Source organism: Varanus komodoensis, unplaced genomic scaffold (genome assembly GCF_004798865.1).
Source record: "Varanus komodoensis strain SLA01 unplaced genomic scaffold, ASM479886v1 scaffold4, whole genome shotgun sequence".
NCBI lineage: Eukaryota > Metazoa > Chordata > Lepidosauria > Squamata > Varanidae > Varanus > Varanus komodoensis.
In genome coordinates, this window is record NW_025335941.1 from 56087737 (window position 1) to 56115648 (window position 27912).

The 27912-nt window shown below is 42.7% G+C and overlaps 2 protein-coding genes across 4 annotated transcripts in view; one reads left to right on the plus strand and one right to left on the minus strand.

The window, feature by feature from the left end:
• Positions 1-8350, plus strand: part of MRE11 (MRE11 homolog, double strand break repair nuclease) — a 31988-nt gene extending 23638 nt beyond the window's left edge. For all 3 annotated transcript variants that reach the window (XM_044442343.1, XM_044442345.1, XM_044442344.1), the window contains exons 18-20: positions 370-437; positions 1657-1735; positions 5361-8350. In XM_044442343.1, the coding sequence (XP_044298278.1) occupies positions 370-437; positions 1657-1735; positions 5361-5405 (192 nt within the window). In that variant the 3' untranslated portion in view covers positions 5406-8350. The remainder of the gene's footprint in view (positions 1-369; positions 438-1656; positions 1736-5360) is intronic.
• Positions 8351-13556: 5206 nt separating this feature from the next.
• PANX1 (pannexin 1) overlaps positions 13557-27912 on the minus strand; it is a 20349-nt gene continuing 5993 nt past the window's right edge. Inside the window, exons 2-5 of the mRNA XM_044442685.1 lie at positions 23827-23966; positions 19866-20089; positions 18679-19349; positions 13557-17401 (exon numbers count right to left, since the gene is read on the minus strand). Of these exons, the coding sequence (XP_044298620.1) occupies positions 17313-17401; positions 18679-19349; positions 19866-20089; positions 23827-23966 (1124 nt within the window). The 3' untranslated portion in view covers positions 13557-17312. The remainder of the gene's footprint in view (positions 17402-18678; positions 19350-19865; positions 20090-23826; positions 23967-27912) is intronic.

Here is a 27912-nt window from a genome sequence, read left to right on the forward strand (position 1 = left end):
AAAGCCAAAGGGGATTGGTTTGGACACAGCTATGCAGACATGCTGGGGCACCTTTGAGTGGCAGCACTGAAGTCAGGGTGTTCCCTTCATGGGATGGGGCTTGCAGTGATGTAGGCTGGGAACTGCAGTAGTTGACTAGGGCAACAAAGCCAGGCATAAATTGTAGACATTTTTATTTAGCATGTACACTTTTCCAAATAACGGAAGGCTGGTTGTAATGCAATAAAACATCATGCTCCATCTGGTCATCAGTCTGAAAAACGCAGAAGACAATAACAAAATGAGCAAGCAACAGAATGACAAAAACATGTTATATCTCCCTTGTGTTGGAAATACCAGTATATGCCATTATTCTGTACTCCCTTCTAGGTAATTGAAGATGATGACTCTGATTCAAAAGAAGTGTCATTTACCCCATCTTCTACTGCAAATCCAAGGTTGGTCCAATCATTTCCACTATCTCACAAGTTGCTTAAAAAACATGCTGAAGAAGGAGAAATGGGAATGTACTGGGCATAGGAAAAATAATAAAAAATAGCTATGCAGAAATAATAGTTAATCAGTTTAAATGAATGTATGCTGTGGCAGCTGGAGAGGGTGCTTCCATTGACTCCCCAAGCCCCAGCTGTTGTGAGCTAGGTTCCCTCCCTTTGCACATTGAAAGCCACAGACCCTTCCTTGCAAAAGGTTTTTTATTCACCAAAGTGCTTTTCGGCAGCACAGTCATCCAGAATGAATCAGTGAGAGTGCACAGAATAGTTTGTTGAACATAATCTAATATTTACTTCTAGAAATTTTCTTTATGAGTATGTCAGGGCCATGTACTTTTAGGAGGGGCCTTTTGGAAATGAGCATGCCTCCTTTCTGCACACTGATCCTCTAATTCAATAGCCCTGCTCTGCGGACGTTGTGTCATGGAGTTGAGAGCCATACCTGGTTTGTTTGTCCCTGAGAAACTCCCTTGCTCCAAGCGCCCTCCCAATAGCTGTACATCATGGTCCTTCTTAGAGTTTGCCTGAGCAAGCCTCCCAGGCTCCTTCTCAGCAGTCTTCCCTGGAGGAAGTTCTATCCCCGCTGCTGCTGCTGCTGCCGCCACCGCCGCCACCACTCATGCCATTCCCTCGGTGGCGCCAGGCACAGCCTCCTGCTTGCACCAGTCTTGGTGGACCAGCCCACATTCCATATGGCCGTCCCCCTCCACTCTTTTTCGCACAGTAGCCCATCCCATCCCATCCCAGGGAGCAGGAGGAACGAGAACATTTAAAACCCACTGAAATTAAGATGCAACAAAGGCAGGACATGCACAAAGCTAAGGATGGAGAGCAATCTGTTGTAAGGAGGGAACTCCTCAGTCAGGGTGCTATCCCAGAAAAGGCCCTAACTTGTATTGGTGGCAGAGCACAGAGCCTCATAAGGAGACAATAAGTTATGGTAGGTTCATTTTGGAAGAGGCAAACTTTCCTTAATCCTTCCCCAGTCATCTAGGACCTTGGTAAGAAACAGCACTTGAGTTGGGCCTGGAAACAAACTGGAAGCAGTATTGGTGACTTCCAATAAAGTTAAATTACTGGAAAGTTCATTGGAAAGTAAATAAAGTTAATTATTTTTACTGCTTTGTGTTGATGGTGACAGCCATATCCATTTTATAATATTTAGGTTATCAAGCACATCAGCATCTAGTAAAAGCTACTCACAGAGCCTGGCATCAAGAGGAGTAAACTTTGACTCAGATGAGGTATGCATTTCCTTCAACAAACTCTAACCAGTATACAAAATATCAGTGTAGAATGTTTTGTGTTATATTCCTTTGCATTGGTTTACTTGTTCCATAATGTTTTCATAATATTGGCCATTTTATGCCATTTGTCCACTGTCTCTGAAAAGGATCAAAACAGTAGGGAACCTCTGTGTGAAAAAGACACTGAAAACTATAAGCTTCTGAGAATTCTCCCTATTGCGTTCCAGTGGTCCAATTCATGCAAGTTTTCATTTGTTTGTAAGCCAGGAAGAGAAAGAAGTAAGGTGACAAAAAGTTCTAGAAAGACACAAGCTTAAAGTGTGATGGCTAGCTGCTGATTGGGAATGCTGGGAGTTGCCCATTAACTTCCTAAAAACGTATTACTTGATTCCAACAAACATACAAGGAGGCACCCATCTCTGTTCCCTGGTGAACACTATTCTGCTTTTGCTTCTCCAGATTATCATATGACTCTGCTTTAGGAGTGACTACTGCCAGACTTTGCCTATAGATAGACCTGCTCAAACCTGGCAACAGCTGTTTAATTCTCTTAATGAAAGAGCTTGCTTGCATTTTCAGATTTATTATTTGTTTCATTTCTGTACTGCCCCATTAGTTATGTTCCCTGGATAGTTTACAAGAGTCCCTAAAACCCCAGTGTGTAACTAATATAGAATAGGGCTTTGTTGTTGTTGTCTCTGATCCATCGCGACCCCATGGACAACATTCCTCCAGGCCTTCCTGTCCTCCATCATCCCCTGGAGTCCACCGAAGCTCACACCAACTGCTTCAGTGACTGCATCCAGCCACCTCATCCTCTGCCGTCCCCTTCTTTTGCCTTCTATTGCTCCCAGCATTAGGCTCTTCTCCAGGGAGTCCTTCCTTCTCATTAGGTGGCCAAAGTATTTGAGTTTCATCTTCAGTATCTGGCCCTTCTAAAGAGCAGTCAGGGTTGATCTCCTCTAGGACTGACCGGTTTGATCGCCTTGCAGTTCAAGGGACTCGCAGGAGTCTCCTCCAGCACCACAATTCAAAGGCCTCAATCTCTTGGCACTCAGCCTTCCTTATGGTCCAGCTTTCACAACCATACATTGCAACTGGGAAAACCATAGCCTTGACTATACACACTTTTGTCGGCAGGGTGATGTCTCTGCTTTTTAGTATACTGTCTAGATGTGCCATAGCTTTCCTCCCCAGGAGCAAGCGTCTTTTAATTTCTTGGCTGCAGTCCCTGTCTGCAGTGATCTAGGACCCCAGGAAAATAAAATGTTACTACCTCCATTTCTTCCCCATCTATTTTCCAGGAAGTGAGAGGACCAGATGCCATGATCTTAGTTTTCTTAATGTTGAGTTTCAAGCCAACTTTTGCACTCTCCTCCTTCACCTGCATTAAGAGGCTCTTTAGTTCCTCTTCACTTTCTGCCATTTGAGTGGTATCATCTGCATATTTGAGGTTGTTGATATTTCTCCCGGCAATCTTAATTCCAACTGGTGATTCATCTAGCCCCACCTTTCTCATGATGTGCTCTGCATAAAAGTTAAATAGGCAGGGCAACAGTATACAGCCTTGCTGAACTCCTTTCTCAGTTTTGAACCTATCAGTGGTTCCGTGTCCAGTTCTAACTCTTGTTTCTTGACCTGCATATGGGTTTCTCAAGAGACAAATAAGATGGTCTGGTACTCCCATCTCTTTAAGAACCTGCCACAATTTGTTGTGATCCACACAATCAAAGGCTTTAGCATAGTCAATGAAGCAGAAGTAGATGTTTTTCTGGAACTAACTAGCTTTTTCCATGATCCAGCATGATTTTCCATGTTGGCAATTTGATCTCTGGTTCCGCTCCCTCTTCGAAATCCTGTCTGTACTTTTTGTAGTTCTCAGTCCACATACTGCTGGAGCCTAGCTTGTAGGATTTTGAGCATCACTTTGCTAGCATGTGAAATGAGTGCAATGGTGCGGTAGTTTGAACATTCTTTGGCATTGCCCTTCTTTGGGATCGGAATGTAGACTAACCTTTTCCAATCCTGTGGTCACTGTTGAGTTTTCCAAGTTTGCTGGCATATTGAGTGTAGCACTTTTACTGCATCGTCTTTCAAGATTTTGAATAGCTCAGCTGGAATACTGTCACCTCCACTAGCTTTGTTGTTGCTCAGACTTCCTAAGGCCCATTTGACTTCACATTCCAGGATGTCTGGCTTGAGGTTAGTGGCCACCCCATCGTGGTTATCAGGGACGTTAAGCTCTTTCTTGTATAGTTCTTCTGTGTAATCTTGCCACCTCTTCTTAATCTCTTCTGCCTCTGTTAGGTCCCTGCCATTTTGGTCCTTTATCATGCCCATCTTTGCATGAAACATTCCCTTCATATCTCCAATTTTCTTGAAGAGATCTCTGGTCCTCCCTATTCTATTGTTTTCTTCTATTTCTTTGCACTGTTCATTTAAGAAGGCATTCTTATCTCTTCTAGCTATTCTCTGGAATTCTGCATTCAGTTGGGTGTATCTTTATCTTTATATTGGGTGTATCTTGCAACATAAGTCAAAATAAAATAGATAAATTGATAATTCCACTCTGGCTGCAATTAATAAAATACAAACAATAAAATTCAATTCCCATTAAAACATATTAAAATATTGATTAAATAAAAAGGTCTTGACCTGGCGCCAAAAAGCATATAATGACTTTCAGATGCAGTTCCCAAGAGAAGGACTTATAGAGCCCATTCCAGTGGCGGGGAGGCCAGAGGCAAAAAGGGGAGGATCAAACATTCTAAAAGTAATAGCATATGCTAAATATAGACTCTTACTACCAGTAGCTAAGCCTTAAGTGAGGCATGTTGACCAATCAAAATGAGGAAAACTGCACAGAAGCCAAGGAACCATCTTAACAATTGCTGGTTGTGGGAAGGGGGCACGGCAACCTGAGGAAACTTGGAGGGCCAAAGGTTGCCTGTCCCTGGCTTACATGTATGGTAAATAAACCACACGCATGTGCACTGAATTTTTTTGGCAGGTGCCAGCAAGAATTGCGCACTGCCATTGATAACCAGTCTAGAACCATCGCTTGAACTGCACCTCTCATGCTTACTATCCTTGCTACAAGAACATATGATGAGATTCTCTGATAGCAAGACCCTCTGCTAGGGGTAGCAGACCCACAACGTTCAGCAGTGACTTGGGCATTAGTGAACTGCTCTTTCTTAAAAAAATAAACAATACTACCAGCTAGTTATTTGTTTTCGTTTGTTTTGGTCATCAGGGTAAATTGTAGATTTCACAGGTATGGTCCATCACTCCAAGGAATTATATAAAGAAAAGAAATCTTGTCAAGGATCTCTCAGAACGCCTCACTTTTCTGAGAGGTTTAACTTGTATCAGAAACTAATGTCTCAGGAGTGTCAGATTTCTCTAAACTAATATTATTGTTTTGCTGATTGATTCTGAAAGTGAAATCGTGAAGCACAGAGTTTAATTTTCCAATTCCTGACATGAGCCATAGTCAAGAATTCTACTGGGAGGTCAGATTCCATAATAAATGGTTCTGTATTCATGCTGATCTGTTCAAACTGGATTGCTTGAAAATATAACACTGCTGGTTTCTTAATGAAATATTATTCATTTACAGGAGGATTTATTCAAGAGTGCTTCAACTTCAAGAAGAAACAGATGATGATTCCCAAAATTCTGCAGTTACCTTAAGATATGCAAGGGTTTTTTTTTTCCAAATCGTTTGGTGGTTACATATGTCCTTGTTTGTTACATATGACCTTAAAATCCATTGGTTCCTTGGTGGAGAATTGAAACATGCAATATCACTGGAAGTGCATGAAAACACAGGAGACTGAACAAAGGGGAAGAAGTGGAAGTGATTTTTGCAAGTTCCTTTTCCCTGCAGATACAGTGCCTCCTGGAAATCTCTAGTAATCTGGAATAGTGCAGGCAGTTGGGAATTTGCAAAAATTGCCTCTCCTTACCCTCTAGCAGGACTCCTTGCTGGATTTTGGTCCCTCCCCAGGATGGAGGTGCAACTCTGCATTCAACCCAGTGGAAATGGTAGCTTCCGGAGCCCAAACTTCCTTCCTCTCACTCTTTACAGAAAGAAAAAAGTCCAGGAAGCTAATGAAATGCCTTTTTCACACAGCTAGGTATTTTTGCCCTGTGGCTGAGAAACATTTAAATGTTTTGTTTTTACTATTTTTAAGTGCTCTTGCTTTTCAGTTTTGTTATCCCTTATACTTTAGTTAAAAGGGGAAGTGCTCTTTGTCTGAGATGACATTGTTTAGTATTGAAACTTAAATCTTCTCAGTGGTTTTAATGTTACTGGTTGCTTAAGAAGGGCCCGCTAAGTACTTGGGTATATAGACTCCTTCTTTGAGCATAACATTTAAGATTTGCTAAAAGGGGCCTTAAAACGTGTACATAGCTTTAGGCCAGGGTTGGGTGATATGTGGCATATGAAAGGTTTCGACCTGTAATTCCTGTCATTTTCTGACTTTTGGCCGTAATGGTTAGGGCTGTTGAGGTTTGTACCCAAAGCATAGGGGATCACAAATTGCCTCCCCCTACTTTGGGTTGATAGCTTATAGTCAGCTTATACATAGGATGCTTTCCTAAAAATTTAAAAAATGACTCTTTTTGATGAGCTGGTTGAATGCTTAAGCAGTTGGCTTCTCTTTTAATATAGGTAGTAAGTAATCACTGAGGTAGTATATGGATAAATAATATATGAATAAGATGCCAAAGTTCATCCAACATGCCTTTTTTTCCCTTTACTGTATTTCTGCCCAAATTACATTCATGAGTCAGAAAAATCAGTTCGTATAGATACATTTTAGCATTGTAATTTAGGGCATAGTTCTTAAGATCCTTGTTGGTTTTGGTAAATTTTAAGTAATGCAATGTATTTTCACATAGAGCATCCATACACAGATTATTGTATTTTTATAAGGACTTTAATAGCCCTGGAGAAGCAAATAGGAGACCCAAGAATAATGTGGAACAGTTAAATATTGGATTTTTTGTAAATTCTTTCTTTTTCTTCCCTTGTATATTTTATCAAGATTTTGAATGGACTTGTGCTAATTTTTTCTTTTTAAGCATCTCGGATTGGTCTTAGTAAACATAGAAGCAAAATAAAGGCTGTTGATTATGCTGCTGTTAAGAAGAAAAGTAGCTACAATATCTGCATTTTTTCCTTTGATTCTTTATTTTAAGGTATTTCTTTAAAGGTAAATGAATGAATGGGGGAGGGAGGGAGGGAAGCCTCAATCTCCTTGTGTGTCACACCTATCAGCCAGAATAGAGTTGGGTGTTGGTGACCATTTACCCCTGTGTAAGCATTTAAGAAACAAATATGCCTCCCCTGCATATTTTAGTCTAAACTTTAAGTCTAAGCTAAGACTCAAGTGCCAGGAGAAAGTAGGTATGGGCACAAGAACACCAAAAAGGACTAGTCATTGGTTTGAAGCCTTCTGAAAAATACATGGTTTGCTTTAATTCAGCCGTGTGGCAGCATCCAACCTGACCCTGCCTCTAATGTAAATTACATTTGCTGATGTAACAAGTTTCCCCAGAAAAGCTGTCATCCCAGGAAGGCTGTTTTCCTTCCACTAGAGGTCATTTATGTGACAACAGCCTAATTTACATTAGTGGTAGCATTACATTGGGCACTGTCCATGGAACTATATATGCATGCTCTAAATAGTTCTAGCAGTTATAGGACTGTGACTGTGTGTTCTCCATTTCTGATCTGGGGAAGACTTTAGTTTTATACCAGTTGCCAAGGAACCTTGACCATGCTATGTTACCAAGGGGAGGAATGGATAGAGAAAACCTATTCTCTCGACACAGCAGTATAAATGTTTGTTTTAGGAGAAAACAGGACTATAGACATCAGCAACTACCATTTATGAATTACTAATTGAGATTTTAAAATAGTTGCTTTCTCTCTAAGATGACAGTGCATGTTTCGTGTGTGTGTGTGTGTGTGTGTGTGTGTGTGTGTATGCCTTTCAGGAATAAAGGGTCTAACTTACAAAGACCCACCACTGACATATTTTGATGAATAAAATGTCACACTGAAAATGCATTCTCCCACGTTGTCAATCTGAGTTGCAAAGATTTTCAAAAAGGGGCAGGTCAGACTTGCGTGTGTGTGTGGTTGTAGCAAGTGAACATGCATTAGGTTATATTGGCCAGAATCAAACATGTTGGGGGCATGCAAGAGTTCGCATGTGTTTGTTGCATATTTTGCTATGCAGTAGGCTGCCATGCCATCTTTTGCACTACTTTTCAAGCCCCTCAGTTTCAGAAAAGGTTTGCTCTGAGAAGCTGTTGCTAAAGAGGAACATGCCCACTCCCTTGAACTCATTGCAGTCTGGCTATTTCCCGAAGCCACACACAGGGCTTACTGAGATCTGTTCCTAGTCTTACGTGCATATGCTGTGAGGAAATGTCACTGAAAGCATGAAGGGGTAGGTACACATTTAAAAATAATTCAAAATTGTGGTGATCGACTTTGTGTTGTGAGTGTGTCCATCCAACCATCCTCTTGGGACAATTTCCCTTTTCAGAAGTGTAAACTTTTTTAAAAAATTAAAAAACATGTATGAGCAATCCACAGTGTTGAGTGTTTTGTTTTCTTCCAGAGTCTTGGGTTCTTTCACCAAGGCTGAAATTAGCTAACAATTCATTTGGACATGTGCTTCTAAATTGAAAATTTGTCTTGAAGATAGCGTTGCAAACAATGCTCATACTAGGAACTACTGTGTAACAGTTATAAGAAAGGAAGTTCTTTCTATAATGTTCTCATTATGTGAGATAATGTTCTATAATGTTCTATAGTTGGTGTGAGCTTGAGTGGACTCCGGGGGATGGTGGAAGACAGGCCTGGAGGAATGTTGTCCATGGGGTTGCAATGGGTCGGACACGACTTCGCGACTAACAACAACAACGTTCTATAATGTTCTCATTAACAAGTGATGTGAAGTTCCTCTACTGAGATCTTGAAGAAGTGCTGCTAATCCGAACACACAATATTGGATTTGGTGGATCCATCATGCTGCAGTGGGACCCCACTCCAGATTGGGACTGTGGGATTTTGTTTTTGTGTTTTTTAATGCCTTGTGTTTTCCTACTAAAAATTTCCCTAAAGAAGCTATGTGTCCCAGTTGATTAAACCTGCAGACATAGCTTTGTGTTTGTAGAGTTTACCAGTGGGAAAATAACTGCAGGAGATGGAAGGTGATGCAATTGTCCACAGTCAAATGATTCAGGGTGAAAGTGTTAGCATCCCTCCTTCTTCACCACAGCCCTGGATCAGTCCACCACATGACTTATGTGAAATGCAAAGGATGGTGGGAGTTCCACTTGCAGAATCTGAAATTAATGGAGGAGACTGCCTATGGCTACAAGTCCTGTTTGCCAAATGCTGCCAATCATGCCCCACTCCCCCTACACACAAATACTTTGTCGAGCTTAACTTAAAAAACAAAAAAATACTCAGAGCATCTGCACTGTCTAGTTCATTGTGCTATCATAACTACAGAGATAAAATGATACCTCTGCTTCCATAATGCTAAACACCCTTGCTTGGAAATAAACACCCTTGTTTAATTGCAGAAAAGGATAGTACAGTTTTAAAGTAAAATGGTGCAAGCCACATTTGGAATCATGCACATGCCTGGCTAGTTGCCCCTTGAGGACGGCATGGTTTCAAAACTAGGACGAACTGCATTGACTCCAGTGAATCCCAGTGCACCTGTGCCGGCCAAGGTGCTAATGGCAGCCACTTTGCCGCTGACCTTTATCACCTGCCACTCAGGCTGGTCATGAGGGTGGCCTTCAAATCCAACCCTACATGTCAAGGCGAGCAATGTTATTGGTGATGCTGGCTGGGGATGATGGGAGTGGCAGTGCAATGCTCCTGGAGGGCCACAGGTTGGGCAAGGCTGATAGAAACTACTGCAGCTGGTTCAAAGCAACTTGGTGCCCCACAGCCCAGTGGGTCAACGAGCATCTCTACTGAGAAAGAAGAACCAGGTAGCAGAGGCTGGGGAAAAATCAGTCTTGTCCCATGGAGTCCTGCTGCCAGTCTGAGCTGGAACTTCTGGGTATAGATGGGCAAGAGAGCCAGTGTGGTGTGATCATTTCCTGTGTGGATCTGGGACTCGGGAGATCCAGGTTTGAATCCCCACTCAGCCACGGAGCTCACTGGGTCATTTAGGGCCAGTCACAGGCGCTCGGCCCAACCTACCTCACAGGATTGTTGTGAGGAAAAGGAAAAAGATGGGATATAAATATAATAACAAAATGTTTGATGTGTCGTAAGGCATCATAGTCTTCATAGTCTCATAGTTGCAAATGCTGTAAACTGTTTTTTACTTTCTGTTCATTTGAGGAAACATTCCAGGGGTTGGATGCAGATTTAGCCACATCTGGAGTAGATAAATTCAAATGCATGGGACTTAAGTTGCTTGTGACTAACTTGAATTCTGTTGATTTCAGTGGGGCTACTCCAGGCATGGCTAAGTCTGGATCCAACCCCAGCTTTGTTTTTGTAAAGAATGTGCACACACATTTGTTAACCCCCACCCCCCTGTTGAATCACAGGACAAAACATTGATCCATTGCATTAAAAATGAATATTCTAGTCATAAGGAGTGAGTGTGTCTCTTGTCCTCTGCTGAGCGTCTCATGACAGAATTTTTATTTTTATTTTTCAATGTCAGTGCTTGTCTGACTGCATTCCTAGAGAAAGAAACCCTTTCAGCATGTTCTAAACCTGCCTTCTCTATCATGTTGACCTCCAATCATGCTGGACTATAACCTCCATCATTTCCAACATGATGAGAGTTGTAGTCCAACACAACTGGGTGGAGAAAGCGGTTGAGAGAGAAAACTAGATGAAGCCTATGGAAGAAGAAAACAAAATTCAGGCTGCAATTCTATAGGCACATCCATGGGCGAGAAGCAGCACTGGCTGACAGGGATTTAGTCCACGTAGGCATGGATTTTCTGCTGCCAGTTGATCTGTCTGTTTTTCCAAGTGTTCTGTACTAATTGCTTGTTGGAATGCTGCAAAATATAGAGCCACTAGAAAAGGCATCTAGCTGTGACTAATCCATTTTCCTGATGACTAAATGGTTTTTGTGGGCTGATAAACACATACTGTGTGTGAAATGTGTGGCTCTAAATGGATGTAATAGATTTTTTCTTTTTCTCAGACTAGAAAATGGAGGTGTTCATAAGGTCTTGCTTTCTATAGCCCATTAGAAGGAATATTGTTTCCTTTTCCACCCAGCCACTGCCTCCTTGTTAAATGCAGGGAGAAGGCTAGTTCGCGACTAAAATGCAGAATCCTGTTTTCCCAATGTATATATTTACTTGCAACATTTCTATGTAATCCAAGAATATGTAGCTACCACTGCACAGAAAAGCAACAGATTGGTATTTTGTGAACTGTCCAGAATGCTTTGGCTGTTGGGCAGTATAGAAATTAAATAAATATTATTATTAATAATGAAAAAATAGAGTTGGAAAAAGTCCAAGAGAAATAATATCAATTAGTAGTCCCCCCCCCCAAATGTGTCAGAATTGCAACTCCCATCATTCACCTGCTGTGTTTTATTGCTATACCATTGTAAGGAGCTCAGCCTTTTGGCTAAGGGTATGGCACGTTAGTGTAATAAATAAATTCCAAATGAGTTTTGTTGGGGTACTTGATGCTTCTTGAATGTAATACTCTTCTACATTAGTCCTGTTCAATTCGCAGAATCCTCTCCTCCTTGTTGGCTTCATATGTTGTGGAATGTGATGCTGAACCACAAAGAGCAGAAACAAGGAAATTGTGTTTCAAGTTATGTTTGCAAATTGCTGTGCGGCTTCCCTCCCTTCCCCCTGGGAAATTTCCTGCAGATTGTTATGCATGGATTGGTGCTGTTGAGAGCTGAGTATTATCATGCATTTGCTGGCACATACAATGCTCTCAGGTCTATATTCATTGTTATTTCTATGAATTCCATTCCTCTTATGAGTCTTCCCTGTAATTTTTCCTGTTCACCTTCATCATCATAATTTCTTGTTCACCGTCGTCATCATTATGCTTTCTAATCACCTGAGAAAGCTTCTGAGGGTTTTTTCTGGATAACAGCTAAGGGAAAGAACATTTTGATTATCAAGTGCTGCATAAATTTTGCTGCAATAGCCTAAATTGTAATGTTTGCCAGTGACACACTGGGTGAGATCCAAAGAACTATGAATTCAAGTTTTTGTATTATCTGCTTTATCTGAAGTTTTCCTGCCTTTTGTGGAGCTAGATATTGATCAACCTAAGAAGGGTTCCAATGAAACTGACCAAGACCTACAGTATCTGGTTCAGCAGTCTGTTCCCACAGTCCTTATGAGACACCAGGTCAGTGCTGGCTCCAGGTTTTTGGGGGCACTTGGGCAAGACACCCTCCGTGGGCCCCTTCCAAGTAATGGACCCTTTTCTGTCACGGCCACCAGCTGCTATAGCTCCTCATTTTCTTTCTCATCTTTACCACTTGTATGCGTGACAGGCAGAGAAGCAAGTCCTCCCTCTCCCCACCACCTTTTTATGGGCCAAAGAGGCAGGAAAACAAGCAGGTTGCCTTGCTGAAGAGGAGGAACAAATCCAGAACATTCTTGCTCAATAATCCTCACTGGAGTGTGGACCATTGGCACAGAGAGGCTTTTATGCATGCATCCATGCATGAGCCTGTTAAATCTTGGAAGGTTGCTGTTTTCCTTCACAAGGAATGCTTTGGTTATCAATCCCAGGAAAGACGCCTACAAAAAATGCTAGCTCACAAGTGGAGTTTGCAATGAAAGGTTGCAACGTGGCGGGCTTCTGCTTACCGTTCCATCCAGCCCCCCTCATTCCACCTCCCACCCAGTTTTCCACACCCCAGCAGTCAGCCACCTCTGTGCCCATGGAGCATGCTCAGTCCACATTACTCTGTTTTGGGGTATCCCCTTACTTTTTCCTTAAGGTTTTTTTTAACTTCTGGAAACTCCAGGGTTTCACCAAGCCTGCTAGTAATTTCCCTTTTGTGCCTGGATGGTGCAGTTTTGATTACGTGAGCAACACCCACACCTTTAATATTAGAAATAGAGGAAGTGATTATTTACATGCAGCTCTAAGAAATTCCTTTGTTCCTTATTTTTTTGTGTGATTTTCTGAAATGGTCCCAAGTATCTAGCTGATGTCCAAGAATTATGAAAAGTAAATGCTTTCTAGGACTCCTAGATAGGTCTGTATTTTTGGAATAGGGTTTGGTGTTCTGCTTGTCTGCACCTCAAAAGGGCTGTCTGGGGAATGCTGGCAGTTGTAGGCTTTTTTTGCCTGTCTAAGCACACACAGGATTGTACTTTTAGGGTGCAATCCTATTGCTTCTGTTCCAGATGTGTGTGACCCTCTGAAATGGGAGGTTTACGTGCATCCAGTGCCGGGAGTAGGGCATGCCCAAAGCTTTCTCAACTGCTGCTGTGCCGTGCCCTGTGCGTGTTACCTAGATGGCTCTTTCAGCCATGTGGGCAAAGCACTAGGGAGGGAACGAGGTTGATGTGCTGGTAGAAATAGCCAGGGTTAGACATCTGGCCACCACCTCTCCTTGGCACAGCCTTTCTACCCTTCTCTGAAATGTAATTCTGCCCTTGAAGAGGCATCCAGCAGCCAAGGGTCTTGTTGGCCATCCAAGTTCAAGCATGGAGGTAAAAGGACCTCCAACCCAGGACTCTAAATAATCCTATCCCCCTCCCTTAAAAAAACAAAACAAAACACCAAAGTCAAAAGGCGATATGATTTCCTTTACAGATTTTATTATATTAAGGCGTATTAATTATGAATGCATTGATTTTATTACTGAGAACTAACCAATAAATAAAATCAGTCACTGTTCCTCATGGCAGAACATTTGACTCATGTGCCACTTCTGTGAAATGGGAAGGAACTTAGTCCAGGTCATTTGATACAATTCTGCTTGGAATGAAGACAGAACACAGTAACATATTCACAGGGTTAACTGTTGCCACACTGCACATGTAGACACTTTATTAAAGAGGTCAGCACAGTTAAACACTTTGACTTGTCAACTTCCCATGTGGATTTTACTTACAATTTTTCTGTACTGCCTAAGAGCCAAAGCTTACTGGGCTGTTCACGTCAACACTTACTTTCTTCTGCTGCAATATTCCATGCAATTCTAATGTACTAAACATACATGGCCATATCATACACAAAGTATATTCTTATCTCAAATCCCTGAACCAGGGAAAAGGGTTCCTTTACCAGAGATACTTGCACTTCCAACTTCTTCATGCAAAACATGCGTTATACCACTGATCTAGGTGCTTTCCCCTTTATCACAGAAGAAAGACAAGATCTAAAAAAATACAAAGACTTTAGCAAATGTTCTCAATAAAAAGTTAATAGCCACACTGTTGCATTAAAAAGTATCGGCTCTGAATGTTGAAGGCAACAATTGGTAGCATTAAGGCCAAGTTTCGACCTATTACAGTGTTCTGCTGAATTCTCAGTCTTAAAGAGTTGGAAAGGGTCCTCAAAGGCCACATAGTCTAACTGGTTTTGTTTTCTAAGGCAGTGTGCTCTCATTGGAGCAGCTCACATTATCAGGAATTCCTTCTTTATTGAAAATCTTGTTCCTTTGTCATTTGAACCCACAGGAGCAAGAGAAAACAAACTTGCCCCATTGTCTTATGTAACAGCCCTTTAACTACTTAAAGAGTGCTATCATCTCTTCTGGTTAAACACAGCAAACTCCTCCAATGTTTTCTCACATAATCCCAATCACCAGGTCTCTCACCATTTTTGCTACCCTTCTCTTCCTATTTCTAGCAATGCTTCCAAAGTTCAAAAATAACAGGACTTGGAATATGAACTTGCAATGAACTAATGTTTTCTACAGGAGCTGCTCCACTTGCGATTTAAACTGAGGACATTAGAAGCTTATGCACCTACTTAGAAGAATGTGGACTGAGCAGGTGTATGAGCTCAGAAATGCAACACTTGTGTTTGTGGCAAGTTCAGTGACTGCTGAAATGCATTTGCACTTTGTGGAAAAACATGGCTACGCAAGTCATTGCACAATAGCTTGGTTTTACAGTATACCATGGCCTCTGGGTCCTGACTCAAGCAAATAATCCATAAACTGAGAGATGTACCAGGAACCATGAAAGCGTGCTTTAAGAATTATATCACTGAAACAAATGTGACGTAAGTTAATTCTTGTTAGCATGTCCAATGCATTACAATGGGAATGCTCTAAGTAGGGCTTAAATTAGCTTTTATCCAGTGAGCCTAGCTGTCTGAAAAAGAAAAATGCACTAAGCCCTAACCCCAAGCAGCACTGCAGCAGGACCAGTGAAAACACTTTGGTCCGAAGGGGAAACACAAAATGGTAGCCCCAATCCCATTTTGTGCATAGAAACCAACTAGACCAGCCTTCTGCAACCTGGCACTGTCCAGATGCTTTGGGCCGTAACTCCTAGAATTTTGGACTATCAGTCATGCTGGCTGGGGCTGATGGGAGCTGAAATCCAAAATATACAGAAGGCACCAGTGGAAGACTAGAAGTTGAATCTTGCTTCAGCACTGGCCCAGGAACAGTTCTGCTTTCTAGAACTTCATTGTTGCCTCACAACCTCCTGAAATTTGCTCAGCTGCAAAAACATCTCATTTTATCCAATAGTAGGGCTGGCTGAAGGATATACCAAGGATATATATGCAGCCCGGAAAGGACCCATGAAATTACTATCATTAGGATCTAATTTAGAATTCTCAGAAAAACTTCTTGTCCCACCATGTTTTTTGATGCTGCATTTCTGATTTAAGTGGAGCGTTTGCCCATCTCGAAGCACATGGCTATTTGTTTCAATCAACATTAGTAAATATTTGCTGCCTGGATGTGAATTAGTGCACATGTATTGAAACACACACAAAGCTGGTCATTGAAGCAAAGGAAGGGAGCAGCCCTGAAGAAACTGCCACAGGGGAATAGGCACGGACTGGTCTTCGGTATCTTCCCCAAATGGTAAGCTTGTCATGCTCAGGCTTCAGACTGCCCTTACGGTATCGCTTCCCTAGAAACATACTGACAATTGCTACCTATTCTCCACAATGATCACAGAAAATTCCTTGATGAATCACAGATGGCTCTTCTGCATATCTGCACCTTGAACATTTCACACCACAGCCAAAGTAAGAGTAAAAAGTACCAGTATAAAAGAACTGACAGTGGGGGAATCTGAGATTATACCTCTTCTGCTTGCAGTACCCCCACAGCTCATGTTATCATGGGGTGGTTAGTGGTCTGTAGTAGAAACAGCAGGTATATTTTTTTGCATATTTGCAGCAGGTGTGCATATTTGTTTCAATATGTAACATAGCGTAAAACTATCGAAGAGCCTTTCAAGTGGGGAAGGGCGCATCCAAGCACAGCATCCCCTGCCACCTTTATTCTGTGTGATTGCATTGAAGCCAATGAACGGGCTGCAATTAAAGTGCTCTCATGGTTCAACAGTTTGTTTTCAAGGATACAGTAATTAAGCACAGAGAATCCAAGTGCCCACATGCATGTGAGAACCAGGATCAAGGCAGGATTTTGACCTGTCCATCCTTACCATATCCGACAGAGCCTGCTTGACTTGAAGGCAGTGCTGGAAGGTTGCCTCAAGGGGAGAAACCGAGAAATATCAACATCCATGCGTGTATGTGGGGCTTGAAGGAGGAGCGGCAATCTGTACCTTCCTCATCTCTCACCTGGGGAAGATAAAGACTGAAAGGGATCAGTCAGGTCTGAGCTGGTTGGGAAGCTGCTGTGCACAAGAGATGTACAGCTCTCAACCCAATTTGTGGAGGTTAATTATGAGGAACCTCATTTTGCCTTTTTGAAATGCAGATCTCTTTAACCATACAGGTAGTGATATTTTATTCACTTATATGTTGGGTGATTTCTATTCCCATCCTCAGCTTAGTTTGTTTTCTTGTTTAGTTTTAAACTGCAATTGGGTTATTTTATTTATACTCTTTTGTGCACAGCTGTCCATTCTAGCTGATACTGTTTAATTATATCTTTACACAATGATAATTTGTAAATGTAACTATAATTTGGGTTTTTTTAAATTGTTGTATCTACTGTGACCAGGTTCAGGGTAGAGAGTTAAATGAACAAATGGGTGAGAATGATGAATAACTGGGTGACGGATATTCATGCATACATGCAACAGACAACTTGTGTCACACCTTTTAACTTCAAGTTGTTTACTGCTCCCAGTCTATTTCTGTCTCTAGCCTATTTACATTACGGACTTTAGCTTTTTCCCATGATTTGTCTCTAATAGAGTTAATGCAAATCACTGCTATGGCATCTGTTTTCACAGGCGTGTAAACACTGTCATATAAATAGCTTGTAAATGTTGCCTTTATCTTCAGGCTTTTGCACCCTCAACAAGGAGACAGTCGTCCAGTGTTCAATAAGGCATCTGCTGGATGGTGTAGGAAGAACTGTCATAATCAACAAATCACCCATTGGTTCTATCAGCAAGAAGAATCAAGAAGCCTCTGCCGAAGCTTTCCATCTTTAACGGTCTTTTCTTCCTCCTCCTCTGATTTTTGTCCTGTCAAATCTGAAATCCAAAGGACAATAACAAAGACAAGCATACTATTATGCTTTTTGTATAATCACAAATAAAAAGTTGTGCTTCTTCTGAAACCCGGTGACCAAAGATGTTTGCTTTTGGGGTGTGTGTGTGCTCCCAACCCCCTAAGTCGAAACTATGTTTGTGGTGCTTTAGGCAATGCACAGGAAGAAAGTGTTCGTGTGTGTAAGACTTTTTGGCACACTGACAGTGTTTAAAAGTAAAAGATATTAGGTTGCAGTGAGCTGGAATTTACAAGTAAAAGATATTAGACTGGATCCAGAGATTTAGTCCTCTATATAATAGATCCACTGAAATCAATGGGGCTTGTCCGTCACGACTAAGCAAAATCTCACTGATGCCAACAGGTGTGTTCTAGTAATACTAAGGATGGATTTTACTGTTAGGGTTGTAAGTCCTTTGTAAGTCCTTTGCAGATTTCTTTGCAAATCTGTCTCACTGAATTCAACAGGGCTTACTTCCCAGTGAACATGTGTAGGATCAGGCTATTAATTTGGAACATTTGGGTCTCATGCATGTCCAAGCCCAAGCACTACACCACTCCAAGCAATCTGCAGATGTTTGTACTGCTTTTGTGTACTCCTCTGAGGCACAGTATTTCAGGCTCACAGGCCAAAGCTGGCCCACCTGGGGGTCCCAATTTGGCTTTCTAGGCTATTTGGCTATTCCCATTCCACGGACCACCTTTTCGACTGCAACCACCCATGATTTGACACTTCCCCAGCTTTTGTGTGTCTTTCCCTCCCTATTCTGAAAGGCTATAGTAAGTCTTCTAGGACATAGTTACTGGAAGTAAGAGCTTTATTCTTATTTTACTTTAAATAATGCTGGGGATTTTTGCATTTTTATTTTATTTATTTATTTAAAACTTTTGTAGACCAACTCATTAGTGAAGTCTCAGGATGGTTTAACAATACAAAATGATTTAAAAAAATACAAAAACAACAGCATCCTAAAAGTCAATTAATAAATTTTTGTCTTGTCCTTTTTGCCTTTGGCTCTGTCCACAACTGGAATGCAGCCTCCCAGAGTGTGATTGGAGCTGGCTAGAGCCGGGGGTCAGACTAGATGGCCTGGGAGACCCCTTCTGACTCGCTCTGTTGCTATGTTTGCATGAAACACAATTTGGTGCTTAGGCTGAAAGAGATTCAACACCTAAGTGTAGAATTTTCAAATTCACTGAACTCTGACGGATTTTATGGCCAATAAATTGCTGAAATGAAAAGAACGCCAAGCAGCCTCACCTTCTAATTCTGTTGCATTGTTTGCCACTTCCGCTTCAGCTGTCTTTCCACAGGTGCCTTTGGCAGTGGGCGATTTGCCATCTAGAGCATCCACTTTAATTGAGCCAAGGTTCATCAGCAGCTGCATGGCGTCAAATCTCTCCCCACTGCCTTTCAGGTTCTCCAGAACTTTGAGGCACTTGTACGATTTGAGCTCACTCACGTTTTCCTCAAGGAAGAGAAGGTACAGGCTTAAGTCATCATATCGCCTGGTTTTGATTTTGAGCACGTCGAAGGTTGGTAGAAGTTCATACACTTGCAGGATGTCTGAGCTATGCCTGCATGGCACCAGCAATGCATAGATCACAAGGGGTGTCAGCAGCGCGTACACAATCAAGTTGATGTAACTGAGCAGCTGAAAGACGCCGACAGCAATCAGCTTGCACTGAAATCGATCTGGAACGCTGGTGTCATTCTTCAATAAGCCCGTTTTGACGTTGCAGATAAACTCATCCGTCATAGAAGAAAGACTGATGTAATAGCCCAGGTAGAGGCTAGCCAGCAGAATAATGATTAGAGTCAGCAAACGGCAAACAATGTACTTGATGATTAGGGTCTTGCAACCTTTCTTCGACTTCAGGTATTGTTCCACAATGGGATATTTGAAATGGCTGTCAGATATCTCCCAGAAACTGAAGGGGGAAAATCCAATATTCAGAGCTATTACATCAGGATTTCATTTCCCTTAGATACTGCAGAAAACACACACAGAGGAAACTGGGAAATGTATCAAAATTCCAAGGCATCCATGTCATTCGTTGAGATAATTTCAGGAGCAACAGTTCTGTTAAGACTAGAAAGCAGGAACTTTTTTCCTGCTTACTCATACCAGAAAGAACTCAGTAGCTTGAGTTCCATTTTTCCTTGGAAATCATTTTATCTAAAGCATAGAGCACACAGACATAATGTAAGAAGGATCAAGAACAATCCTTAAAAAGAATGAACCCTTAATGAAACTAGAGATACCCTAAGTCAATTAAAATAAATTAAAGTCCACAAGTTCAAAGATGTGGATGTGTTTATCTAAGTCCACAGCTGAATGGTGCCTCCATCCCAGAACATTTACTCAGGTGCATTATGTGATGGCACTTTAAATATATTTTCTTAACGTTTTAAAACCTGGAAAACGCACAGGAATGTGACATTACCTCTGGGCAACGTTGTCATTAAAGACAGGCGCGGAGCTGGCAGATTCCTTCACGTTGCCATCTTGGCAGCTGTTGGCAGCTTTGATCGCTCTGTTGTAGGCCTTGTCCAGTTCTTCCATTATAAACCTCAGGTCTGAACCAAGGTGGGGTGCTGCGGTGAAGCGCCAGAAGAGATAGGGCAGGTACAATAAGATGGCAACTAGCAGAAGGATGTATGGGAAAAACTGGGAAGGAAAACAAACAGGATGATTTGAAGCAGGATCTGTCCATGAGACAACAACAGCCGTGACAGTTTACAAACCACATGTGGATTTTTGCAATTAAGATTTGAAAAATGCAAAATACTAAGAATAAGCGTCCAGTGCTATATACCAGTTGGCTTGGCCTGCAACTCCCATCAGCTCTAGCCAACATGGATAACAGAAGGTGGGAGCTATAGGCCAAAATGTCTGAAGGGTAACAATCTACAAAATCTACAGTGCTCGATTGTGAAACGCAGATAGTCAATGTGGCAGGGACAGTAAGTGAGGCATGAGAAGTGGCAGTGGGAGGCTGCCCATGAAGAACCACAGCTAAGGCTTCATGGGAGGCATCTGGCCCACGGGCCACATGTTGTGGGCCCCGGAGCTTTCCATAATAAATGTGGTAGCCTTTAAGGTACCACAGAACTCTTGGTTGGGAATTCAGTTTTTGCTGCTGTGTAGCAGAAATGGCCCCGGGAGAAGAAAAGATCAAGTGAGGACAGCTGCAATATAAGAATGTAATAAAGTGGAGGGGAGGCCAATCTGAAACCACTTTGGCTGGGTGACTCACACATGCATTATTCCTCTGAGTAACAAAGCTAGAAAATGTGTCTGTCTTTGGAAAACAAGCTAATTGCAGCCAGGAAACCAGATAAACTCCCGAAGTTCATGATCCAGTCCTTTTTGAAAAGATGGGATAAGCATTCAGCTTGAGATATCCTCACAAAGGAGCACCACTCATGATCTTTCTTTAGTCTAGGTATCAGCATTTTCTCAGTCCCCACTCATCTGCCCCTTCCTCTACTTTAGGAACTGTGTTTCTTTCCTTTCCTTCACATTTTGAAACACATTCTGCTGTTACAAGCTTGCTTTGGAATGAGGGCACTCCGAAAGTATAGCTGGTAAAATTAACAGGGCCCTACAATTTTGTGAGACACACGCTCCTATGCATTAGAGTGCCTTCCATTACGCACATATAATGGTCCCTGCATATTTTGAGCCGCGAGCTCTTCAACCAACAAAGATGCATAATCGGAGTCACTCTTTCCTGGTTCCAAATGGAGTTGCTGACACAGCAGCTCCCCCTTTATGTGAAATTGAACAATATCAGAAGCAGCTTTATTACACTCATTCAGTGTATACCCATTCCTCCAAACCCATTGGCCATTCTGGCTGGGGATGATGGGAGTAGTACTTCAAACAGTATCTGGAATATGCCATGTTGGGCAAGGAAGGCTCCGACCGAAGGCGGTAGAGGTCCCCAGCAAGTGTCTTTCGAATCATTTTATGTGTGATCCTTTTATAATGGAAGACTCTGAGGTCCACATGCCAAACGTGTACCGTGCCAGTTAGGAAGGGATGCTGGGATCCCTGAGAATCTCTAAGGTCAGGCAATTCCTCAGGTTCTGTTTCAGTGGGACTCCAAACAAAACATTTTATTTTCTCTGAAGCACCTAAGTAAGGGCCTAGGGTTCCCAGGTGGTGTTACATTACAACCGTTATCCTCATAGCAGGGCTACATTTCCCCATTAATACAGGATGGAGCAACCTACTTTCTGCAGTGCTCTTCAGCGTGGGGTATTCCTTAGGAGTAACAGAACAACCATGTCTACAGTTAGCCCTCTGCTCATACCCAAAAGGGGACAGCTGGGAGGGGAGATCTCCCTTTCTGTGCTGCCAAAGTGTTAGTGGAGGATGCTTTTTTTGACAGCTGGAGTGCAACTTGAGAAGGGTGTGTACAAGCGGCAGCCTGCAGCATAAATCCTCATCTGCTTTTTTTTCAACATGTCAGAGAATGTCCAAGGAATGGGGGCAGGGCCAATGTAAAAACTCGCCAGCCTAGGTTGTAGAAGAATGGAAATGCAAAGATAATGCTGGGAGTGTCATGATGCCAGAAGAGCTACGCTGAAGTTACCTAAGTCTCACTAATGTTAGTCCCACAGCACACGTGGGAGTTAATGACAGTGTTGGAAAAGGGCTGCAGCAATCAGGCTGATGGAACATAAATGTGCATTGCAAAGGCCAATTTGAATATTCATCCCTACATTGAGAATCTCCAATAGGAGTCTCCAGTTCCTGGAGCTCTGAGGTTTCTGGGCTGCTCTGTTTCAGAAAGCAGATGGGACTTTGGCTGTGTGGTGGCAGGTGGCCCATGGAATACTGCATACATAGGAGGTGTTGAGATTTGCTTGCTATTTGCAGGCAGAAAAATATGTAGATACAGGGACATTTAATCATACCATTCTTATTCTCCCTCTTGAAGGTACAGAGTCACTGGAACCTTGTAATCTACTGTTTGTGAAAAGGTACACAAGCAAACAGTGCTATGTACCAATAATGTATTTATTTAGAAAGTAAAATACTTCTTTTAAATTAGATTGATAGGTACTAGGGTCTTCTCAGCAGTGACTCCAACCTTCTGGAACACCTTTCCAAAAATGACTTTGAAAAAGCTGCTTTTAAAATAGTTTTTAATGTGCTCATTTCCTGGATAGGCTGTTATTAAATGGTTTAATTGCTGTGGTTTGGAACAGGTGTCATACTGGTTTATATTTTAGGGAAAAATCCTATTGCCCCTGGACCATGTCTGAGAGGCTGTAGGAAAATGTGGATTTTTGGACCTGAATCAAGAGAGTTGGACTTGTCTCCTTTGCAGACAGCACGGAAAGGAAACTGGGACTGAGCAGAGCAATTGCTCTGAGACTGGGAGAACAACTGCAGAGAAGGGGGAAAGGGGGGAATCAGTGGGGAAGCTAGGCTGAGTTTTCCTGATGCCTCTCCAGCCTCCTTCTCTGAGGCACTCCAGGTAGAGGGCAATGAAATCTGTGCAGCATAAAATGCAGGTCAGGAGAACTAGTAGGTGGAGATGTCTCTGCAGTGCCTCCCGTTCTGTACTGGATGCTCTTAATCATCCAGGTTTGGGGGACATCAGGTCCCTTGGTGTACTGCACTTTTCTTATGTTTTTATTTTTCAAGTTTTGTTGCAAATGTTTAACTGCATCCTATTTTACATTTATGTGGGGTTGGATCCAGGATGTGGATCAGCCGACAGTAGGGCTCTGCCCATGGAAGTTGTTTCCACCCAATTTTCAGGGTGCCTCTGCAGCACAGATCACCCCTTTTGGCAGCATCACCCGAACTTCTATGGAGCCTTTTCAAGGGACTGGAGGAGGGGATATGGAAGTCCATTCCACTGGCCCAGTTATCATGCCAATCCAACCCATACTTGTTAACCCACTTGCTGGGCAGGATCCAGAAGGGCCTCTTAGAAATAGATACATAACATTTAACAGTGCCAAGATCCAGGTTCTAGTCCTCACAAGTCACTGGGTGACTTTGGGTCAGCCACAGCCTCCTGGCCTAACCTACTTCACAGGGTTGTTGTCGTAAGGATAAACTAGAGAGGCAGTAACACTTGCAAACTGTGTTAAGGTTCCTTGCATGAGGAAGAAAGGTGGGGCATTGGTATATCATTATTAATAAATGCTCAGACTGAGCTGTTACATTCCTTTCAGTGAGTGGCAAATGTTTCAGCAGCACAACAACAGACAAAACCAAGCCAGACGGTCCTTAATCAAAGCAGATGCTTTACAATAGCTGAGAGACAACCATGAACGGGGACAGGTTGAGAGTTGCAGTCTCAAATTTCTGAGCTGGATTTTCATGAAGGAGCATGAGGAGGAGGAGGAGGAAGAAAATATAACTCTATCTTTACACACCTTGTGGAGCCAGAGTGGAAGATGCCCCGAGTCACTCTGTGAAAGCTGCTTTTGCTGTACCGCTGCCCAGCAGTAGGAGTCAACGTAAGCTGCCTGGCGCCAAGAAAACGAGCTTGGAGAAAAGCAGCTCATCTGGGTACCTGTAAGACAAAGTGAAACGTCTTACTCCAGAAAGGGGCAATGGGGAGTGTTCCATACAACGATGCTGGGCTCAGTACCCATTTATTCTTGCAGCAGAGTCGTTGAAAAGGTTTCCCCACAAAGTGTCGTTTTGTGCTGCAAGCAGTGTGTGTGTGCCTGCACCTGCCTCCGTGTACCTGAATACTCCCCAGAGAGGGTGGACGACCCACAGAAAGAAAACTAGGATTCCTAGCCTTCTTCCCAAATTGCCTTTTTTTCGTTGCCTAGGGAGCTTGGACTAGAAAGCATGGTTAACCACTCAGACTCATGGCCAGTCTAAGACTGAAGCAAGGACCAAGAAAAAGACCTATAGAACCTGCCTGAATTAGCAGCTGGATGTTGGTGTGGGTCAATTTCCTTCTCCTCTCCTAAGGACAGCAGTGGTAAAGGGCAGGCTCCAGAGAACACAGCTCTAGCCTGAAGCAAGGGGAAAGGCCAGGGCGGCCACTCCTGCCTTCCACACCATAGAACACCCTTCTCATTTTCCTCCAGGTAGTGCCAGCCCTGATAAACCCCACTAAAACCCATCTTGCTCATCACATGCACCAACAAATGGCTTGATTGGGATGGCAGAGTTAACTATGTGAACAGAAGACGGTTAGTAAAATTTCCATTTATCATTAAATTTTTCTCTGTTCAACATGAGTAATGGGAGTTGAGGGGAGTTTGGAAAAGAAAAGGACAAGCAGTAGAACTTGAAGTGATTAGAAGATCTGTTGTTGCACAGATTAATGATTTCTTTTCTGTAAACTCTCATAGAATGTTGAAAGATAGTCTTGGAGGAATTTGTTTAAAATTTCCTTGACAACTTTGTTCATTTTAATCTGTTCTGTTTATGTTAGTTTCCTATTTATTTATTTAAAACATTTCTATGCTGCCCCATTCGCCGAAGCCTCGGGGCGGCTCACAACATAAATTAAAATATAATACATTAAAAATATAAAACAAATTAACAATATAAAACATAAAATAAGTTGCCCTGGCCAGATAAAATAAGCAAATAATATTAACAATTAAAATGACGTTTAAATAAAAAGGTCTTCGCCTGGCGCCGAAAAACAGATAACGATGGCGCCAGGCAGACCTCTCTGGGGAGCGCATTCCATAGATTGGGCGCCACCGCAGAGAAAGCCCTGTTTCTTCTGTTCTACATTTTTCTTTCTGTATCTGCATATGTTAAGAAAATAAAGATTTGAAAAAAGAAAAAAGAAGAGAAAAACAAATGGCTTGACTACAATTAAGCAAAAGAGAATGTGGTGTAGGAAAGGAAGGGGAGGGGATACAAGGTAGAAATGTATAATCCTATGTCTGGTTCTCAATCTTTTAACAGGGCTCAACATGAAACTAGTATTATCATTGCACTAGTTTAATAATTTCCTATTGCGCTGTATGTTTTCCTCTGACCATGCAGTTCTAGTTCCCTCCTGCAGCTTTTAAAACATTCTCCAAAGTGGAGCCTAAAGTGGATCTAGTTCTACAGTGGAGGAAACCCATGCTGACTTACGTAAGAAAGTGGCCATTCCCTGCTCATATACCACTGTACCCGGGATCACAAACATCTTAGTTTATTCGTGACCAAACTGGGTGGCGAATAAAACATTCATAAAAATTTTGAATCAGGTCGCGAACTCTACATTGAGTGGCAAACGTGATTGCAGCCGTCTCCCTCCTCCCCATGAGTGGGGAGATGGCCGGGATCGTACTGGGGGCGGGGGGGAGGAGATGGCCGAGATCGCGCTCATCTTTCCTGCAGGAGCACAACCGCGATCTCGGCCATCTTCCCCCACCCCAGTACGATTGCACCTGTCTCCCCCACCCCGAGCGTGCCCACATTCGCGCCCATCTCTCCCCCCATGGCTGCATTTGCACCCCCCCCAGTGTGCCTGCATTTATGCCCGTTCCTATGGAAGTGGGCAGGAGACAACAGGATGGCATTCAATGTGGATAAGTGCAAGGTCTTGCACTTGGGGCGTAGGAATGGGTGTCATAAGTACAGGTTAGGGGACAAGTGGCTGGAGAGCAGCACTTGTGAAAGGGACCTCAGGGTGCTGGTTGACTGCAGGCTGAACATGAGTCAGCAGTGTGATGCGGTGGTCAAGAGGGCGAACGCCACCCTTGGTTGCATAGCCAGAAGTGTGGCTTCTAGATCAAGAGAGGTATTACTATCACTCTACATGACTTTAGTGCGCCCACAACTGGAGTATTGTGTTCAGTTTTGGGCCCCTCGTTACAGAAAGAATATAGTCAGGTTAGCGTCAGTGCAGCGTAGGGCCACAAGGTTGGTGGCCGGTATGCTGGGGATGCCGTATGAGGCGAGACTGAAGGAACTGGGTCTCTTCAGCCTGGAGAAGAGGAGACTCTGAGAGGATTTGTTGGGGTGCCATGTGGAGGTAGGTTCAGACCTGTTTTTCCCTGTGGAGGAGGGCAGGATGCATTCCACTGGAGCAAAGCTCAGGGAGCCAAGGTTCCATTTGGATGCCAGGAAGCACTTCCTGACAGTCAGGACCCTGAGGGTGTGGAACGGGCTTCCGCAGGAGGTGGTCGAGGTCCCATTGGTGAGGATGTTCAAGGATAGGCTTGACATGCACATGGTGGGCATGTCATGAGCAGAGCTGGCTGGAGCCAGAGGTCAGACTAGCTGGCCTGGAAGGCCTCTTCTGACTCGCTCTGTTTCTATGTTTCCATAAGGTTGATGCGGTATCTAAAAATGGACAGATCCCTTTTCACTTTATACCGACATTAGGCTTTCCATTGTTTTCCTCACAGTGCCCGCCCTCCCTTCCTGTGGTGCCTGGCATTTTTGGAACAGTGATTCTGGCAGTGTCAATATAAATCTGGATTTATTAATGCTCAAGACGATCCCTTTTTATAACAATGAACAAAGTCAGAGTTCATAATACTTATAGCTATCCAAAAATTATGAAACTGCACATCGTAAGAAGACATGGCTCGCTGAAGAAGACAATCATGCCAGGGGAAGTTGAAGGCAGAAGAAGAAAGCGAAGATCAGTTAGGAGATGGATTGATTTTCTAAGGGATGACCCAGCCTTGAGTTTGCAAGAATTGGGCAGGATGATTTGACAACCCATGAAGCCAAATGACCAACATCTGGTGAACACCAACATTTGTGTCACAGCGTGAAACAAAGAATGCTTAAGGATCCCGTTGACAATGTAGAGTAAAAAAAAAAAGTGTGAATCATGGTTGCCATTTATTCCAAAGGCTGTTACCATGCTAAAGCTGGAGTGGTCACAGGGGCTCCTCTAGGAGAACAGTAACTTGATTATCTGAGTCAGAGGGAGCTAAAATAGATTTAGCCACGTTGGCAAGGGCCCCAATAGTTCTTTTCTTCCAAAATGTTAGGCGCTGTGAGAAGGGGAGGGAAAACTGTTACAATAGCTCTGCTGTCATTCCAGGCATCACTGAAAGAGCGAAATTATTAGAGATGCCAACTACCCAGAAACCCTCTTGCTGTATCAATAATATCAAAATGCCGGAAGAGTTATAGTACAATTCTATGCACATCTATTTGAAAGTACTGCAACTGGGCAACATAAATCAGAGAGAGAGAGAGAGAGAGAGCGGAAAAGGAAGGAAGAACATTTTAAAATATTGGTAGCACTGAATTGCTAGCTTCTACTATTCTAAAGAATATCAGCATAATTCTATGCATAACTACCCAGATATAAGTTTCATTTATTTCAATGGGTCATACTCCTAAGTAAGTAGGTTTAGGGTTGCAATGTTAGGGTGCAATCCTATACACATTTTCCTGGGAATAAATGCAATTGAACTCAATGGAACTTATTTCTAGAAGATATGCATAGGATTGGGCTATTATTAAGCATACAGTCTTATACATGTTTAGACAGAATGATATCCTGTAACTTCAGGAATGTCCCAGAC